General features: G+C 37.4%; 1 protein-coding gene across 1 annotated transcript; it reads right to left on the bottom strand.

The window, feature by feature from the left end:
• Window positions 1-12,309: 12,309 nt before the first annotated feature.
• On the bottom strand, window positions 12,310-13,638 carry LOC114304557 (uncharacterized). Its single transcript, XM_028249716.2, has 2 exons — window positions 13,031-13,638; window positions 12,310-12,616 (listed from the first exon to the last, which is right to left on the bottom strand). The coding sequence occupies exons 1-2, from the start codon at window positions 13,488-13,490 to the stop codon at window positions 12,531-12,533; spliced, it is 546 nt and encodes a 181-aa protein (XP_028105517.2). The 5' UTR covers window positions 13,491-13,638; the 3' UTR covers window positions 12,310-12,530.
• Window positions 13,639-21,166: the final 7,528 nt, after the last annotated feature.

A 21,166-nucleotide genomic window follows, 5' to 3' on the forward strand; every position in this document is an offset into this window, starting at 1 on the left:
CACCAAATCACCTTCATCAAAGCCAATGTGTTTGACTTTCTTGTTATAATTTTTGGCTGCTTTCTTCTTCTGAAAGAGAATGCTATTTAATGCCAGAATTCTAGCTTCATCTATATCTTCTAATTCCAAGCACATACTTTGATAGTACTGCTCAGGATCCAACTGGTCCTGGCATCTTACCCTTAAGGATTTAACATTGATCTCCACTGGTAATACTGCATCATGCCCATAAACTAAGGCATAAGGAGTGACTCCTGTGCTTGACCTTGGGGAAGTTCTATAAGCCCACAATACATCTAACAATAAGTTGTGCCAATCTCTCGGATTATCTTCCACAACTTTTTGTATTCCCTTTTTTAAGGATTTGTTAGATGACTCAGCTTGACCATTGGCTTGTGCGTAGTATGGAGTGGAATTCACATTCTAATCCCGAACTCAGCCACAAAAGACTTCACCATTTTCCCATCAAAGACAGTCCCATTATCGACCGTTATCGTTTGTGGGATGCCAAATCTATGGATCAGATCTTTAATGAACCCAATAACCTCCGTCTGATCTGCAGCTTTATATGGTTTGGCTTCGACCCATTTGGTAAAATAATCAGTGGCCACCAAAATAAAACAATGATGCTTCGAAGAGGGAGGGTGTATTTTCCCCATCATATCCATGGCCCATCCTCTAAATGGCCAAGGCTTTACTACTGCATGTAGATCAGTTATGGGCACATGCCTTATTGTACCATGCTTTTGACATGCCTGGCAGCCCTTTGCATATTCTATGCAATCTTTAAGGATAGTCGGCCAATAATAGGAATGTCTTCGAAGCAGCCATCTCATTTTTACACCAGGCTGATGTGCACCACAGATACCTTCGTGAACTTCAGCCATAGCTATTAATGCTTCTTTTGGCCCTAAACATTCTAACAATAGACCATCTCCCCCTCTTTTGTAGAGATCATTGTTGTATAAGATATATTGCATAGATTGCAATTTAACTCTTCTGCTGGTTTTCGAGGATGGGCCAGTCAAGTATTGTATTATTGGATGTCTCCAATCCTGTTCCTGCAGATCATTATAGTTGATTTCCAGGACCATGTTCCTCCTACTTAAAGGAGGTATAGGTTTTTGGTATGTCGTTTGGCTTACATCCCAATGGGTACCATCTTTGCTCTTGAAATTCGAAGCTTTCTGCGCCACATCGTTAGCTCTATTATTCAAGAATCTCGGGACATAAGTTACATTTACTATTTCAAATTGAGATAGCAAATGTAATGCAACGACATAATAAGGCAGTATACTTATACTTTGACACTTGAAAATCCCTTTTACTTGGTTAACGATCAATTGGGAATCTCCAAATATGTCAACTGCATGTACTTGTAATCCAATAAGAATTTCCAATCCTACTATCAAAGCTTCATATTCAGCTTGATTATTAGAACAAGCAGTTTCATCTATTCTGAAACCATGTGTGGTTTCGATTCCTTGTGGTGACTTGATTACTATACCAATTCCAATTAGGCCATTGGCTTTCGATCCATCGAACCACATTTGCCATGGTTCGACACTAGCCATACTGAGTTCCATTATTTCTTGACTCTCTGTTTGAGATGGATGGTCTGCCAAAAAATTGGCTAAAACTTGTCCTTTCACTGCCCTTTGGGGCACATATTCTAAGTGAAATTCTGATAGAGCTAATACCCATTTGCCAATTCTTCCCCTCAACATAGGTCTAGATAACATGTATTTAACCAAATCTGTGGTCGCAATTACCAAGACAGTTGTAGGCAAAAGGTAATATCTTAATTTCATTACAACAAAATATAGTGCAAGGCAAAGCTTTTCTACAGCTGAATATTTACATTCGCAAGAATTTAAAAACCTACTAAGGTAATAAACAGCCTGCTCCTTGCCTTCCTCATTGTCTTGGGCCAAGAAAGCTCCCAATGAGTCTTCTGCTGCGGCTATGTACAGCTTTAAAGGCTTAACGCCATTTGGTGGCATCAGTACTGGAGGATTGGCCAAGTAGGCTTTGATTCCATCGAAAGCACTTTGATGCTCCGTTGTCCACACAAATTCCTCTTCAGCTTTCAGCCTTAATAAAGAAGAAAAAATTTTAGTTTTCCCTGCAGTGTTAGAAATGAATCTTCGAAGAAAATTAACCTGACCAAGAAACTTTTGTAATTCTTTCTTACTTGAAGGAGGTCTGGCTTCAATGATGGCTTTGGCTTTATTCTGGTCGATCTGTATTCCTTTCTTGTGTACTACATAGCCCAAGAAGTTTCCAGATGATACGCCAAAAGCACACTTAAGAGGATTAAGCCTCAATTTGAACCTTCTCATTCTTTCAAAGGCTGCCTCTAGGTGAAACAAATGTTCCTCCATGGACTGGGATTTAACCACAATGTCGTCAATATAACATTCTAAATACCCACCAATAAGGTCATGAAAGATAGTGTTCATAGCCCTCTGATATGTGGCCCCAGCATTCTTCAGGCCAAACGGCATTTTGACCCATTCGAAGGTCCCAATATTCCCAGGGCATCTAAATGCTGTCTTATGAACATCTTCCTCCGCAATGCAGATCTGGTTATAGCCTGAGTGTCCATCCATCATTAATAAAATGTGATGTCCGGCTGAGCTGTCCACCAACAAATCTACTATAGGCATAGGATACTCATCTTTTGGAGTTGCCAGATTTAAGTTTCTAAAATCAATGCATACTCTCATTTTGCCATTTTTCTTGACTACAGGTACAATATTAGACAGCCACTCAACATACCTGGCTGTTCTGATAAAGCCTGCCTTGAGTAGTCTAAGAATTTCTTCCTTGACTTTTCTGGATCACCTCTGAACCCATTCTTCTTGGTTTTTGTTTGTATGGCTTGAAGTTAGGCTTCATGGGAAGCCTATGTTCCACTAATGACCTATCCAATCCTGGTAGTTCATTGTATGACCATGCAAAACAATCTTTATATCTTCTCAGAATAACCAATAACTGGTCCTTATTGGGAGAATTCAACCAAGCACTTATATAAATGGGTTGTTGTACAGAATCTTCCCCTAAATTTATTTCTTCTAAGGGGTCTTGTATCTGAGTACTTACCTGAACTCCTTCTTTGATCTTCTCTGGCTTCACAAAAATCTCCTTGCTGTGTTCTGCTTCCAAGCTCTTTGATTCCTCCTCTTTATTTTCCTCCTCATAGACAAAATCTGTCCCTAAAGTTTCTTCTTCCTGTATTTCTTGGACTTTTGTTTCTATGTCCAATGCACAGTATTTATCAAGGGTCAAAACTTTGACTTGTTGCTGCTCCCGCTTGCAGCCAATCGTCATGACTTCTTTCTCCTGCTCTCGAACTTTCTGGACTATTAACTTTATATCCAATATTGAAAACTTGATTAAAGCCAAAGACCTGGCTTCTGGTGCTTCATCTTGCTGCCTATAACCAGGCATCATTGTCATCTTTAACCACTAGCTCTTCATCAGCACTCTCCTGGACTAGTTGCTTCAGGTGTGCTACCTCCTTATCAGCCGTTACTTCGGCTGAGCCATCGAATTCCATCAGTATACTAAGCGGTGCCACGCCATCAATATACAACTTGGCTTTTGCGAAATCCGCACAGGCTATGAAAGGTTGAGGATCTGCATTAATTTCCTCCGTCTTCCCATTGCCTAGAGCTATTATCATTTTCTGATGCAAAGAGGAAGGCACACATTTATTAGTGTGGATCCAATCTCTACCAAGTAAAGCATTGTACTTCGCATTGCTATCGATGACAAAAAACGCCGTCATGCAGTCCTTGGTTCCCACACTCAAGTTGATGGATAGAATTCCCTGGGCCATCTGCTTGTCTCCAGCAAAACCAGCGATGGTCGTACTGGTTGGAATCAACCTAGGATTCCTCTTTCCTAATTTTTTCAAGGAAGATTTCGGTAATAAGTTCACCGCCGCTCCATTATCCACCAAGACTCGGTTTAACTGAACCCCATCGAAGAAGGCCTTAATGTACAAAGGCTTAACATGCTACGTCATGGAATTCGAGGGATATTCGAATGGATACGAGAGGTTAATGCTTACCACTTCCTCGTTCTCGTATTCAGCTTCCATTGGGGTAACCATTTCGAAATTATCTTGCACCATACTTGCTTGTGAATCTTCACTAGAGATCGGAATTGGATCAGCTTCCTGCCCTTCTTGATTCCTATCTCCAGCTTGGAATTTCCGTGGTAATATGTGTACCATGTTCACTGATACCGGGGGAAACGAGCCAAACTGGATGGCTGGCTGTACCTGTTTCCCCTCTTGGTCACTTTGGTCAATTTCCTCAGAAACATCCTGCATGATGCATTCTGGTATTTCATTGCTAACGGGTCCCTTCGAATGATTTTCTTCAGCTGGCTTTCCAACCAGAAATGTTTGATCAGCCATGAAGGCTTCGAACATTTCTTCTTCCACCATTTCTTTCTTTTGGCTTACGCCAACATCTTCTTCCGTCTCGCTACCACTTTCCATCAAAGCTTTCTCCAACCCTGCTAGACTTTCCTTCTCTCTGGCCTTTAGTTCAGAATGAACCTTGACCAACTGTTCTCTGCTGCGATCCACTTCGTTTTGTGTAACTGGCTTTGAATTATGGTCTGACTTTCGATTCTTCTTTTCTCCAGTCTGGATCATCGAAGAACTCTCTCCACATTCTTTCAGGTCTCTCTGGTATTGGGTGTACCTACGCTGAATTTTTCTCCTTTGTGATCTGGAAATAACGGGGACCATATCTGGTTCCCTTGTTCTTGGGTGTTTCAGCAATACCCAGTTGTTAGGGGCCACCAAAGGAGGCTTAACCATCCTACTTTGATTTCCAAAGTTCCTTTGGGAAGGCATTTCCCTAGGTTTGTTTTGCATCACAGACCAATCTGGGACTCCAGGTACCCACGAACTTACTGACCCAGACGTTGAACCGCCTTTTCCTTCTTTCGAGGTCACCTTCGAGGCTGGCTGTGAAGACAATTGTTTAGCCCTGTCTCCAAGCTTTGAGCCTGATTCAAGTTCTCGATGGTGATAATCATTTTCCGTCCTTCGTGAAGCTGACCCAAGGGGCCAATTCCTGGCTTTGATCCCAAAACTCGAACTCTTCTCCAGCCTTCTTTCAGAATGACTACTCTCCAACCTGTAATAGTTGGGTGATCTGGACTCATATAAGGGCCTCTTGCCTTTAGCATGCAGTCTATCAACTACAGGTTCAACCACTAATGGCTGCCGCCTAACATTAGCCGGATACGGCCTTTTGTTATAAGCATTGGTTGCTTTGGGATGCCTCTGCACATCCCTGTAATACTGCTTCCCATCGACTGGAAGGCCTTTCAACCACTTATAACTCAGTCTGCACCTGGGACACATTCGTTGCATTACGGCTGCCTCCAAGGAGTCATCATCCAATGCTTTTTCATCAGAGTCTTCCCTCTGATGTGGGAAATCTCGTCCCATGGCTGGTGGACTTTTAAGGTCTTTTTTGGTTGCTGTCTGGTTGGCCACATGCACCTGTACATTGACTTCCTCCAATTCTTTCAGAGACAGATTCTGAAAGTCTGTCATAATGACATTGGCTGCTACCTCTCCAATTTCTGGAAATGGATTGCTATCGATCCCCATGGCTTTTTCAGCTTTGGCTGGGAATTTCAAACTCCCCTTGGATCCTGTCTCGAAAAACAACACAGTTTTTAGTTGAGTGAGACCAAGAATTATGCCATTTGCAATATATTTTTCCTTTAAGTTCATCAAGAGATGGAATTTTAACACCTTTTGGTAACTTAAGGAAGTTGGCTGCAAGCAAATGATCAAAAATGTCATCTGCCTTAGTTAAATCGAAAGAATATTTCCTGTGGATATCTTTCTTTTTAAACTGCTGGTCAATTGTTGTATCTTTATGAATTAATGCTTCACAGATCATAGGCTCTTTTCCCACAATCTCTGCTGCATCGATCTCATAATTAGGATCTTTGTAGTACGTCTTATATGACGCATTATTTCGATCCTGTTCCTCTTCTAGTAATGCTTCATATCTAGATACTTTATAAGTTAGTTCCACTAAATCTCTAAATTCTGTTGAATCAAACTTCTTTCGAAGCCTGAACTCTAGGCCATTTTGGGCCAATCTTACAAATTCAGTTTCTGGCAAGATTACTCTACATTTATTTCGAGCCCTCTTAAATCTGGAAATAAACTGAGTAGCCTTCTCTTCAGGCCTTTGACTCAATCTAGCCAAGTCTGCCATGGAAACTTCCGGCTCTGATTGGAAGAACTGGGCATGAAATGCCTCTTCCATTTGCTGCCAAGTCTGGATGGAGCCAGGTGGAAGGTTAATATACCATACAAATGCTCCTCCGGTTAGAGAATTTGGGAATAGTCTCAACTTTATATAGTCATGATTGGTAAATTCTCCACATTGAGCGGCAAACCTAGCAATATGTTCTACTGTTGATTGGTTTCCGTTCCCATGAAAGAGGACAAAATCTGGGATCCTGAAACCTCTTGGATATTCATGTACCCTATCGACCCATTCTGGGTATGGTTTTCTATAGACAGGGGTCTGGACCCCCCGAGCCATTGGTCCACACAACTCCCTAACTATCTCAGTGATCTGGTCCCTAGAGACCATATTTTGCGCTTGCTGAACCACCACTGGGGGAACAAACACAGGATTTGGTGAACAAACTTGTGCTTGTGGTCCTCTTGGTCCATAAGGTGGTACATTTGGGACTGGCTGTCCCTGTGGTAGAGGGTGCTGTTGGGGGTGTAGGTAACCTCTTTGAGCCTGTCCTGCGAAAGGACCCATGAAAGGTGCTGGGACAGGTATTGTATCCCTTCCACTTGTAGGAAAACCTTCCAACCCCCCGGGTATAAATTCGAATACGGGATTATTGTACCCCCTGGTGCCAGGTATGGCTTCGAATGTGAGATTTGGACTCATTCTTATGCCATTTTCTTGTACCAGGCCAGATCCACCAATCTGCATGGCTTCACTGTTGAATATTGAGGCATTCTGGCCTACTACAGGCCTCGAAATGGGTTCGTACCAAGACTGAGGTGGTAACCTTTCATGAATCTGATTACTGGTTTGACCATTAGAATGTCCATTAGCTTGCATAGGCTGTTTGTCTCTAGCCAATCTTTGCTGAGGGACATTCACCTCCTCTATGTGTCTTACATTCGTTGGTTGGTGGTTATTCATTCGATCCAAAAAGGATACTGCCCACCTTTCCATTGTGTTTATTAATTGCTGTCCCATGGCATCTACCAAGCCGCCCCACGGATTGACTGGCTGAGTAGATGGGACACTGGATGGTCCAATTCCTTGGTCTCGTCCACTATTACGAACAAATGGTATTTGCTCTGAAGTATTGGTCTGTTCGACCATGGGTTCCGATAGGGTAGGAGTCTCCACAAGATGTGTTATCACATTATCCTTTGGATTGGATGTCTCCACCTCTCCTTCCACGCCTTCTTCCAAACGTTCATTTTCTCCTTGTCTCCTACGTCTAGCCATTTTTTTTTTATATGTGTCCCACCGGGCGTGCCAAAAATATATGTTGGCTTTTTTGGCTTTCGAAGGTTACTTTCGTAATTATGAGCGTGCCAGCAAGGATCAATCAGTCCTTACAGAATTGTAATTGCCAAACAATTATTCAGACGATTGTGTTATGGTTCTTTCGGCCTCAATAAAGAGGACTTTAACTGGTGGCTTATTGATAATTTGACTTCAGAAAACTTGAACATAAGAACAATTAAATAAACTGAAATATTTCATTAGTATGAAAAACTTACAATGGTCTTAGTTCCGTAAAGAATTACAGCGGCAATATACTTGAAAAACTACTCCTACAAATGAAGTGCGGCGCAGAAACTTAAAGTACAGAAATATAAAGGACAGGAAATAACACTGGACTATGTAAAGTAATTCTTTAGATTTTTTGCCGTCCCTTTCTCTGAAGTCCTTCCTGCTATTTATACTCTCCGAAGATAACCATCGAATTGTACTTCAAACCGTCGAACTGCTCCTCCGTAGTCGCTGATCATGCTACCTTAATAGTAGTTCCACTACGCCTTCACTTGCAGTTAGGCTTCCCCCTTATATTCGAATTTGAAATGTGAGCAACCGTTGAAGCCACGTCACTGTACGCCTCTTTGTTGATCTGCTACTACTCAGATCTTGTAACAACCAATAATAATTGCCACGTGTATGATCAGGATCGAAGACCTACCTGGTCTCCCCATATTACCCTCACTTCGCCACGCGTCGGATTGTCACTGGCTTAGTACAAAATGTGTAGCCAACAGAAAGATAGTGATCGAGGGAGAGCTTCTCGTTCCTCGGCATTCTGGCATTTGGTTTTGCAGTTTGGAATTCCATGGCTCTGCTTCTCTGGGATTTTCGCGGTGCCGCCAAAGAGTTTCTCACTGAATTTGTTCCCTTTCCGCAAATGAATGTGCAGATATTATTGAAAAAAAAAAAGAAAAAAAAGTGCAGATATTATAATTGGAGAAATTCTAATATGCATACTCGCATGTATCATGTGTATCCTGCTTAGAACGCCATTAACATTTATTTTTTTTACTTTCATCAAATTTAAATTTTATTAAACAAAAAAAAAAGTTGTTTTAGTATTTCAATTAAAATATTAAATTGAGAATGTCTTAAGTTTTTCATTATATTAAAAATGTCTGGAGCATTTCATCAAGCCATTAGCTTTGCAGGTAGTCGTAGGAATTACAAGAACACCGGATGATCGATTAGTAAGGCCTGACTTTTGAAGGCCTAACAAGACAAAATAAGATTGGACTAATAACCTTGGGGCTTATGCTGAATCACTTTTCCATTAGTTATCAAAAGTCCATTCACAGCATGTGCATAAATCAAAGGAAAACAAACACACACACTTCTTACATTATTATCTTTCTATTTGAAGTCCAAACAACAAAAAGAGAAGTACATCATCCACAACATAACTATACAAAGTCAAAATTGAAAAAGAAAACTATTGTCTAAACGTTACAACTTCCAAAAAGACAAAACAAAAGAAAAGAATTCTAGTGTGACTCCTTTTCCTGGCCGTGTTCTTCATCTTCACCTACATACATATAGGGAAAAAGGTGAGCCATTGCCCAGTGAATAGTAACAAAGTAAAGCGGTAAATGAATGAATACAGACAAGCTTTTAAACATAACATCAAATCATAGTTTGAACATAGCTTTAGCTTGAGACATTGCATTACTTGACTTGCAAACATTTACATAATGATGAACATATCAAGGATTACAAAGTGTTTAATTGGCCTGGGTATCGGCTAAATGTCCGACTCGAAGGTGACAAAGTGAGCTTGGCCATCAAGACAAGTGTGACAACCCCGCCATGTATAATATTTTATATTTGGTTAATTAAGGAGATTTGAGATTTTAATTAGTCGTTATCTTAATTTAATTTGGGATTTATGAGAATTGTGGAATTGGATTCGTATATGATTCTGTTAAAGATTTAGTTTGGAATTAGAAATTAAGAGTTCAAATGGCTTAAGGAAGTGAAATTAAGAAGTTGAATCAACCTAATTTTAATTACAGACTCATTTGGGAGTTTAATTAAATATTCATTTCGGTTTAGTAAAATTGAGATTCGATTAAATTGGGTCCGAATTAGAGTTAATAAAGTTAATTAAATTATGCGAATTGAGAATTGTGATTATTACGAGTTAAATTTATTTATGGGATGTGTAATTTGAATATGCAATTTATTGACGGAAATTTGAAGTCTGATTAGAAATTGAAGGCCTAAATGGTTTGAGAAATCAAAATTGATAATGGAAATATGTTTAATTTAATATTTGAAACTTTTTTGGAGTTTGATTAAAAATCTGATTCAGACTGATAAATTTAAATATAATTAATTGGGTTCTAAAGGAAGTCAAATTAGATTAATTAAATTAAGTGAGATTTGTACTTAGTCATGATTAATTGGATTAGGGTTTTACATGACTAATTAAAATTAAGAGATGGTTAATTAAACTAATTATAATTAAAGTTCAATCTCAAATTAAATATTCTAAGCAAGATTAATTAGTTAAAGAAATAATTTATACACCACCTCGTCACTACAGGAAATGACACTTTTGGCGACCAAAATATTGGTCGCCAAAAGCCCCATTTTTGGTCACCGAAACAAATTAGCGACTAATATTTTTTGTCGCCAAAGTCGTCGCCTATAGCCTGTCGGCGATAGTATTGGCGACTAAACTATTTTTGGTCGCTGAAAGTGAAGGTTTTGGCTACTAAATTCTGGTTAGTCGGCAAAGGTTATCTTTTGGCGACTAAAAAATTAGTCGCCAAAAGTGAACATTCGGCTACCAAACTCTAAGTAGTCGGGAAAGGGTATATTTTGGCGACTAAATATTTAGTCGCCAAAAGTGTTCAAATAAAATAAATTAAATTTTCAGCGACTAAAACTTTTTGTCGAGAATAAGTTTTAGTCACAACATTACTACATTTAAGGACTAAAGAATTTAGTCCCCAAAAATATTATTTTTCATTTTATTAAACTTTTGGCTACTAACCATTTAGTCACTAAAAGTTCTACCTTAGGCGTGGTGACTTTTGCCGACTAAAGCTGTTCGTAGCCAAAAACCTATTAAGATTCATTTCTTTACTTTTTGCCACCAAAAGTTTTAGTCGCCAAATGATACCCTTTTTTCCGTGACTAAAAAATTTAGTAGCCAATAGTTTATTTCTCTCATTCTCAAATTTTTTAGCTACTAATTATTTGGTGGCAAAAATGTTTTGGGTTATGTTTTTACTACTAAATTATTAGTAGCCAAAACTTTTGATTACCTATTTGGCTACCAAAACATTTGGTGGCCAAATAATTTTCTGTTTTTTTTTTTTAAAAAAAAAAATTGTAAACAACCTGTATTCATTTATATTACATGTACCCTGTATAAACAATATAATCCATCAACACTAAAATATATTATCAACCATTAAAGCATTCAACATAATACATGAATAACCATGATTTAAATCCATACATAATACATGAATAACCAACGTCAATAATTTAAATTACAACCTGTACCCTGTATAAACAATATAATCCATCAACACTAAAATATATTAGGGTCAATAATCCATACATAATCCATACAAATTCCATACACTCCAAGTCTAATCCAACGTCAATAATTTAAATCCATACATAATACATGAATAACCAAATTAATTTGTTCGAACCACTATATATACAAATAGAGGTATAAAAACAATGCCCCCCCGTAATTGTCAAAAAATTATATATTCACATTTGTATGTCCAAAATCATCTGGAAAAAAAATAAAATTCATTAGTTGGGTGCCTATAAAATGTTAAGAAGGCTTAAAAGCTTTCCCTGTTAATGACATAGATATTCTTACATATAACACTTCTATGTTGAGATATCAGTTCCACAAATTAACTCTACATTTTAGTTAAAATAAGGAGAGAGAAACAATTTATAAAATTAAATGTCTCAGAGAAACAATAGAAAAATAATGATATTCACACAACACTTTTAGAAAAGGGCCACCACATATGTGACCACACTCAAATGTCTACCAACTTCCTTTATTAAATAATCAAATATAGGATATATTATGGCAGAATGATCTATAATCACCGAGAGCTTCAAATTCTTACCATAACACAACACAATATAATCTGCTACCCTCTCAATCAAGAAAGCAAAAGGATTTAATTACTTATGATAAATAGATTTTAGCTACTGGTCATGCAAGAAAGCAAAATAATCCTAAGTGTGTGTATCTTTGAGAATCGAAGTTCATGCAAGTTGTTTGGCACATGATTCCCCAATAATCTGTGTTTTTGGAGAAAAATATTCACTTCTGGTTCTGCCCACAGAGACACACATATATATAGTTCTTACTATTGCATATATCATGGGGGTGGTCCACCCACCATTACAAAATTCACTAACTTGAAATTTTGTCGATATTTTACAGTAAAAAAAACAATTGATTGGAAACATGCAAGAAGCAAAAAATTTGTAAACTACCAACTACAATGACATGCAAACACAGTTGTCCTACATACATATACATAAACAAAATTCCAAGAGTTCCACACACACACACACACACACACAAAGAGTAATGTGATTATTTTATTTTATTTTATTTTTTAATTTGTGTGCGCGCGCGTTGCCTAGCATCATCATCTAATCCTTTGTACAGAAAATTAAGCATTGAAGGGAAAGATACATAAGATGGAAGTTAGGGGGATTTAGAAGAATTGGAAAATAATAAAAATTTGTTCCAACAACAACAACAACAATACAATATCCTCAAAACCCATCCCTCTCGGGCAACGAAAAGAAACAAGAAGCCACTCTGTTCATTCCATTCCAAAAATGCAAAAAGGAAAGAATAAAAAAAGCAATCCAAGTCTCAAAAGTATGCACACAACACACAGCATATATACATATATGTATAGTGAAAACTCCCTAGCAGCTGTGCCGGGATGTAGATGCGAGTGCCACTGCCTGAGCCCATACTTTGAGTCGAGCTTTCACATCTCTTGGATCATCACCTAAGTTAAACAAATTAATTTCACACTAGAGTCAGATTTTGAATGAATAAAATTAATAAACTCGTGAACAATATAAAAACTTGGGTAGTTTCTTCCTATAGTAACATTTTAAAATTAAGAGCTTCGTTAACCACCATGTTTTGTTTTAGAAATAAATGGGTCCTAGTTTAACACCTTTTTTATGTAGTAGTATAATATTTAGATAACTCATAATTATAAGCAAAATGCACAAAAGAATTGAACTTGGATGAATTGTAATGTATAATGAATCTCACAAGTTAAAAAGTATTTCTGTGAAGTACAAACTTAATACAAATCAATACAAACAGAATTTTCTAAAGAACCCATTATGCATACGTAGTAGTAGTAGTAGTAGTAATAGAAGGAGGAGGAGAAGAAGAAGAAGAAGAATACCAGGGCTAGAGATGCGCCAATTGGAGATGGGGGAGTTGCCGCCGCTACTGGTGTCAAGAGGAGATCCAGCGACGGAGACAGAGAGTCGAGTGGGCATAATTTCAAGGGAGGTTCGTTCATGTTCCAACTCAAAACCAAGGTCTCTACACGCCTTCACTTCATCCAAATCCATACACAGTGACCTCCTCCCTCCTTTAGGCCTCGTTATCACTACCAATCCCCGACCACCACCAGCACTACCTCCCCCCTCCTCGCTCTCCCCGCAGCTGTTTCCCCAATTGCTATTATTATTGTAATTATTCCCAACACCACCACCACCACCACCACCAGCACTACCCATGTCCCTATTAATCGCCGCCGTGTCTTCTTCCATATTGACCACCACCGTCTTCTTATTCCGTTCCCCCATAGCATTTACCAATCTCTCCCTCACGATTCTCCTCCTCCTCCTCCTCCTCATCTTCTTTTTATGAAGAAGAAAGTCCTTGTGAACTTCGTTCTCGCTTGCGTACTCTTTCACTTGCTGCTGACTCAAACCCCCATTTCGGTTCCTCTATCTCGGCGGTGTCATCGGCAGCGAGTAACACCCCATCGGCTCCTTATCGGAGTCCGACGACAATAATTGTTTTCCCTCTTTTTCATCGGAAAATTCTTCGTCGGCATCGGCATCGGCATCAGCATCAGCATTGTTAAAGCAGCTCTCGATTGATAAGCGTGACATGAACATCATGATGCTATGATGATTGGCGTCGTCGTCATCATGTTGGACGTAGTTATTGGGATCACCATCCCCATAATCCTAAGTGTGTGTATCTTTGAGGATTTAATTACTTATGATAAATAGATTTTAGCTACTGGTCATGCAAGGATTTAATTAATCCTGACTAAATTATTTTTAGTAGCTAAAGATTGTACATTTAGGGACCAAATTTTTTTTAGTCACCTATTGGGTAAGTTTTTAGCTACTAATTGTATTTTAGTCACCTATTGGGCTATTTTTAGCGACTAACTATTTTTTAGTCCCTGATTGGGTCATTTTTTGGCTACTAATTGTGTTTTTAGTCGCCAATAAGTAATATACGGCTACTAAAAAATTTTAGTAGCTAAAATATGCAACATTGCCGACCAATTCAAATTTTAGTCACCAAAGTGCTGAATTTTGGCGGCTAAATTAATTTTAGTCGCCAAATTTGGTCGCCAAAAGTGTAATTTCTTGTAGTGTATACATACGCTTGCCATAAGTTCTTTTGGCCACTCTTTGTTCGTATGACATATATTTCATGCAAGAATAGGTTCTAGTGTCTTAGAAGATGTTTGTGTAGTTATGGTGAGCGGATTTTGGGTAGGCAGGTACACCGGTTCTAGGGAAGGAGAGTTTATAAAGGTTGGTTGCCCGCAATTAGGGGTTTTACATAATTGGGAGTCTTCAAATTACATCATGTGCCTCTTGTCGCTCGAATAGCATTCCCCATCCCCTTCGCCTATGAAGCACATATATTTCTAAAATAGTGTTCTATCCGTATCGTACCTATATCAGATACTGATATTTTTTTGAATATTTGCGGATATGTATTCGAATTTCCTAAATGTATTCGATACTTGATGTCCAATTTGAGAAGCTTCGAATATCATTTAGACACTCTAGGTCACGTATCCAAACTATTATGAAATTAAAATTTTAATAATTTTTGCATATTATTAAAGTATAATTGTTAGAATAATTTCAAGAGTAACTTTTCAATATTTTCTTAAATCTGGCTTTCTTTCTCTCTCCGGCGAGCTTTGCTAGCTGTGATGAATGACAATGAGGGCTTGCCGTTGGTAGGGTACACCAAACTTATGACCGTTGGTAGTGGAGAGAGAGCTAGAGAGAGAGAGAGAGAGAATAGGTCTAAATATTATGGGTAAAAATGTCTAAAATTTAAAAACTAGGGACTTTAACTAGAAACTAAATTTTTTATGGATTTAAACCCTTACAAAAATATTTAAAGGGGTGTATTGCTAGTTTTCCTATAAGCATTGTCATTTACTATATCTTATGCAAATTGAATAAAAATCTTAATGATTAATATTTAAAACTAGCGCTATTTGGTTAGATCACTCTTTCCATTAAATATCAAGGAGTGTGGCATTTTGATAGTTAAAAGGTCAAATTGTATGTTTTTATAGTTTAGGAGGTTTTCATGTAATTAACTCATTGCTAAATAGTACATTGGCTATAAAATAACCAAAATATTGGCACGTGTCTTTCAATCTCCCGATTTACTCACAACTAAAGGATGGAGGGGGGCGTATGTGATACATTGTGATAGTGTCAATTTGTATGTTTTTTAGTTTAAGGACCTAAAATGATATTTGACAATAGTTTAGGGGTCAATTTGTTCGTTTTTTTAATATAAGGGTCAAAGGGATACCTAACAATAGTTTAGAAGGTGTTTGTGTAAATACTCTTTAACTTGACTAAACGTCTTATTTCTAAAAAATTCAAAGTCTTATATCTAACTTAATGTATTTTTTGTTGTAAATATTTGATACATTTTTGTATTGTTTAACATTTAGTTAGGAAAATTTTAATTTTATATTTTACACATATGACTTTTTAATAGCAAAAATTTTACTTGGATATTAAATTTTTCAAGACAAATTATTTTTAAATCTCAAAAGTTTAATTGTTTAAAAATTACAATAATAATTACACTCTTTTTTAATAATTTAAAAGACGAGAAGTAGAGCATAAATATTATTATTTAAAAAATTCTAATATCGACCCTCCGTTTTTAGCCCTAGGTACGATCATTCTCTACAGCAAATCACCTACAAAGTCGGCACCGCAATCTCTGGGCTGATGAAAGCAAAGGATAGATAGGGTTTTTGAGAATGCGCAAGTAGGCGGTGAGAAATTCTGAGGAGGATCAGATCAAGATGGCGACAAAGAAGGATTTGTATATGTATGTGCAGTCACCTAAAGTACTATGCCGTCTCAATGTTACCAAGTTACGCAAAGGTGGCGCCGATCTTGAACTTGTGTGTGATTTTCGCAATTGCACTAGCACCAACGGTGGATCCCTGATGGGAATGGGATGTATGGTTGTGGATTCCAAATTGTATATGGTTGGGGGTACGACTGTTGTAATTGATTAAAATGATGGTTCTTGTAATTGATGAAAATCATGGTCACAATTGAGAGAAAATTTTATGTTCTTTCCAGACATTCATACTACTCATACCTATTTGAACTTGAAATTGAGGCACCCTATTTTGAGGTTTTTGATTCCAATCCCGTTGACGGAGGAGATAGAAAGTGGGAAATCCTCTCCAACCCTCTTAGCTTCAGTAAATCTGGTGGTGATACTATCCTCGACTACTTTGCTTGGGGACACAGGCTCAGAATTTATACCAAGGCTGGTTTCTGCATGTTTCACGCTAGTAAAAATAAATGGGAGGATGGGACAGAGTTTTCAAGCCAGTTTTGTGTTTTGGATGATCTTAGTTTTGTGCCTTGTCCCTTCGGTGTTGGAGCTGAATTTGAGGGCATTTGCGTTGCCATGTCAGCAAATGGGGATTAGCACATTGATTATGATTTTGAGGACGCCAATGGTTTCCTCAAGTCTCATTGGGTACTAAGTGAGCTTTCTATTATGTTCAATCCTCGGCTCAAGTTTTACGTGTGCTTTGCCACCTATCTCGGTAATGGCCATATGTGTTTCCTATATGGCGGCGAGGAGGAGAAGCTCTTCCCAGGTGGGAGGTTTATTATTTGTGTAGCGGTCTTTCGAGTTTCAAAACTGTTGGTGTTGGTGGCAAGCCGTTCCTTTCCGTACAAATTAAGCATCTGTGTTTGTGTTGTTCTTGTCCCTAGTGTTTTCGCCCCCCTTTTCAAGGATAGATATAATATATTTCATGCAAGAATAGGCTCTAGTGTCTTAAAAGATGTCTGTGTGGTTGTGGTGAGGGGATTTTAGTTACGCAGGTACACCGGTACTAGGGAAAGAGAGTTTATAGAGGTTGGTTGCCCGCAATTAGGGGTTTTACATAATTGGGAGTCTTCAAATTACATCATGTGCCTCTTGTTGCTCGAATAGAATTCTCCATCTTCTTAGGAGGAAGAAAGGATATTTACTCGGATATGATATGACAATTGAAGGTGATTATTTCTCAAATTAGGACTAGGATGGGGAGTTCTAGGGTTGTATTACTAAGGCACTTGGATAATGGTTGTGGCCCTCCTCCTATGAAGCACGTATATTTCTAAAAGGAGTCCTATTTGTATGGTACCCATATCGGATACCGATACTTTTTGGATATTCGTGGATATGTATTTGAAGCTTCCTTAATGCATTCGATACTTGATGTTAAATTTTGAGAAGCTTTGGATACCATTCAGACACTCTAGGTCATGTATCCAAACTATTATGAAATTGAAATTTTAATAATTTTTGCATATTATTAGACTATAATTGTTAGAATAATTTCAATAATAATTTTTCAATATTTTCTTATTTCTTACTGAAGAAGAAAAAAGTAAAATTAAAGTAGTATAAATATACAAAGTAAATCCTTCACTTCAGTTAACAAATACCGTGCATTTTAATCATTCGATCATACAATGTCTTGACTAAGTCAATAGATTATGAAAAACTATCAAACCCCAAAATCGTATGCGCTAAATATAACTAATATTACGCATGTTAGTGAAATTAAAAATTCCTTTCTAAATATCACATTGCCCTGGCCAAGGTCTTCCTTGAGTAATATCCTAGAATGTCACATGGGACATGCTCTCTCTTTACTTGAGAGTGATAGATCTCTTACTGAACAATCACATGCTTCCATGCATATCTCACTAAGCACGATCAATACATTTTCATATTGTATAATTAGAATACAAACATATTGTACGATTAAAGCTTAATAAGACATATATAAGACACCTATGATGGTCTCAAGTTTTAGAATTACATGCACCATTGTAAGTAATGAACATTTGTTTTGGTAGGTAGTTAAAACTCCATATAGATATTCATCAGTCATCACATTAAGTGAATTTGTTCTCTAACAAGCACTCACATCATATGTTTGCATTACATCGCATATCTGCCTTATTTTCCACACTAGTGACTTGAGACTAGCTACTTTTCCAATTGTGCTAGCGTAACACATGCTAGTCTTATCGAGTTGCTAATGCCCAATTAATAATCCTATGACTAGGAACAGTTAAGAATAAAGCATTGAGAAGTGAAGTATTATATTCTAAATCTTAAGAACACGTCTTCTCAATTTTAATTCTATGGGTTATCAGGTATAAACAATAACAAACAAAGTAAATATGACAATAAAACTTGCCTTTTATTATTAATTAAATGATAAGATTTTTTTATAAAATTGTATCATCCACATCTTATGGATTGGTTTTTAGGGTACAACACTAATGCTAGGTTTGGTGGGGCATTAGTGTTTGTGGCCAAAAACAATGACCAGTTGGTGAATCATAAAAATAAAGGAAGGAGTGGGTGGGGCACACTGGTTGAATTGGAGTTGAGTCAGAGTATTTGAGGTTAATCAATCTCGTGAAAGGCTCATATGACTCTAATCCATTAGTAAATTAGATGGAACTAAATGAAATGTGCATTGAACCAAATTAAAGAGTTTGAGAGCTTAATTAAGACAATTGGTAGTTAGGGGCTTAGTTGACACAATAGGTATAAATGAGAGTGAGGTGCCATTTTGGTAATCTACACTCTAATGTCAAATGTTTAAAATAAAAAAGAATTGAACACTACTCACATCTGGAGTAAAAAGGCCACATGACTTCTATAAGGGTGTGCACGGATGTCGAAGCGAGGTGTGTGTGTGGCATAACATATAAAGGAGGATCTGATGTCATGTTTGAGCAGAATATTTGAATTGCACACACAGATGCTCATAATTAATTTCTTTGAGCAGAATATTTGAATTGTTGTTAAATTATTTTCTGTTGAATTATAAGTTATTCTTTCAAATTCAAATGGAATTTTGTTGAGCAATCAAAGTATGAGAAACATGTGTTTTGTGGGTTATCAATGGGTTGATAGCCACTCAAAAAAAAAAGAATGGCTTAATAGTCAGAACTCCATATACACATCTACAAGGTCTCCTTTGGTGGTGAGGTGTCAGCTCATATAATGATTTTTCAGAGCATATAAAGAGAACAAAGAAGAGTGAAGTAGGTCATGGATTCTATATCACTTTTCTAAAGTTATCGTTGATTATTTTATTTTAGCGATCAATTTCACCTATGAGCTTCCCATTTTCTCTCATTGTCCCTGTTGCAAGTAAGTGGCACTTGCTGGTGAGGGAGAATCTAGACAATTGAAGAAAGTAAAGTTAGAGAGATGAACAGTACAATCGATTTGTCTAGCCATAAAAGATTTGCACCAGTGAGGCAAACTGATATGAGTTTGGTCGAGATTAATGTTGAAACAAGATAGTAGGAAAGGATTTGATCCTGTGGTTTCGAGAACATATGACCGTTGATAACCCTTGATATTGCACAATTATAGAACAAGTTTTAATTGCTAAGAGTATTATTGCAATGTGTCAAGAGGGAGAAGGTTTCTCCATTGGGAATATTATTGCTAAGAACAAGGCATTATTAGGGTAATGGTTATGGAGATTTTTTTATTAAATGAGATACTTCATGGCATTCTGTGATTAATAGTAAGGCCCCATTTGATAAGTCCTAAATAAGCTAGCTTTTTCTAAAAAAACCCAAAAAGTCAAAAAAAATCAAAAACACCCCTAAAATGAGTTTGGCATCCTCTAAAAAAGCAACCACCAAAATTACTTTTTACTCGACCAAAACGTTTTGCTGTGACATTACCTTCTTTCTACTACATCAAGGGTAAAATCGTCTTTTATCCCACCAAAAAGTTTTGATGTGACATTTGATCCCACTTTTTCAAATACCAAAAAAATTCATAATTTTAGCCACAGCCAAACACTTTTTAAAAAAGCAACTAAAAAGACAAAAAGTAGCGTTTTTAGAAGTTCCCAAACACCCACCAAGTATGAGATCCAACACAATGGTTGGGATTCTCATGTGGTTTTTAGGGGCAACTCTAGATCTCGATGGAAATGCATTGTGCATTTATAAGGGATTTGATATTTTTAAAATTTCATTCCTCTCATGGTAGGGAATCGAAAGAATCTCTCTTTGAGAGAATGTTTGGATTGTGGAGGACTCCTTTGATCATTTGTTTATGTGCCTTTTCCGTTTATCTTGCTCTCACAAGCCACAATACTCCCGTCACTTTTCTTGCCAGTTCCTGCGAGGCTTCCATTTCTTGGAATATCAAAATTTTTAGAAATTTAAATGATACGGATGCTAGTGACTTCTGATTATTGTTAGTTATTGCTCAAAATGTTTTCTTGAGTCGTCATGCTATAGATAGAAGAGCGCGGCCCATTGATTCCTCGGGTATGTTTTCTTGCGAGTCTTTTTGCATCGAAATGTAACCTTATTACTAACACAAGTAGAAATAGTAAAATATTGTAGATTGAAAACCATGAGATACCAGAAAGTGGAAAGATTGAAAATGATGAAACTTATAGTGTACCAAAGTAGGTTGGCTCAAGTGGAGATGTGCTAGATAGTAACAAATTTGAAAAAAAAATCTTATAGGGTAACTTTGAGGCCTACAATGCTTTATGGCACTGAATGTTAGGCAACTATGAAACAATAAATTTGTAAAATTGAGTGTAGCATAAATGAGGATGTTAAAATAAATGGGTGGTAAGATGAGGAAAGTACTTTCGTGGAACATTAGGGGTAGCAATGGTTGATCATTGTGTAATGGTTGTAGAGGAGTTATGAAGATGGTAGGCAGGTACTAATATGGACCAGAGGTGGCAAAGGAGAGAGCCAACGGTAGCCAACAGTAGCCTTGGTAAAGAGGTGTGGCGGTGGAGAGCTTGTATGTCAGAAGAGCAAGGAGATGCAGTTATGTTGTGTCTCGCATGCATTTTGAACCCTCCTTTATGTTGGGTGATGATCTAGGTTGAGCCAACTCAACTGATGATAGATGGATCAATCTTTTAGGCTTGGCGACTTTGAGGGAAATTAGATCAACTCTATAACATTTGATGTAGGCCTCGGGG

The sequence above is a fragment of the Camellia sinensis genome, chromosome 7 (genome assembly GCF_055761805.1).
Source record: "Camellia sinensis isolate YWXY chromosome 7, ASM5576180v1, whole genome shotgun sequence".
Taxonomy (NCBI): Eukaryota; Viridiplantae; Streptophyta; class Magnoliopsida; order Ericales; family Theaceae; genus Camellia; species Camellia sinensis.

Coding starts and splice junctions, on each gene's coding strand:
- LOC114304557 (XM_028249716.2), bottom strand. CDS start 13,490: ATGAGGAGGAGGAGGAGGAGGAGAATCGTGAGGGAGAGATTGGTAAAT. Junction 12,617..13,030: donor TTGGCGCATCTCTAGCCCTG/GTATTCTTCTTC, acceptor TGTTTAACTTAG/GTGATGATCCAAGAGATGTG.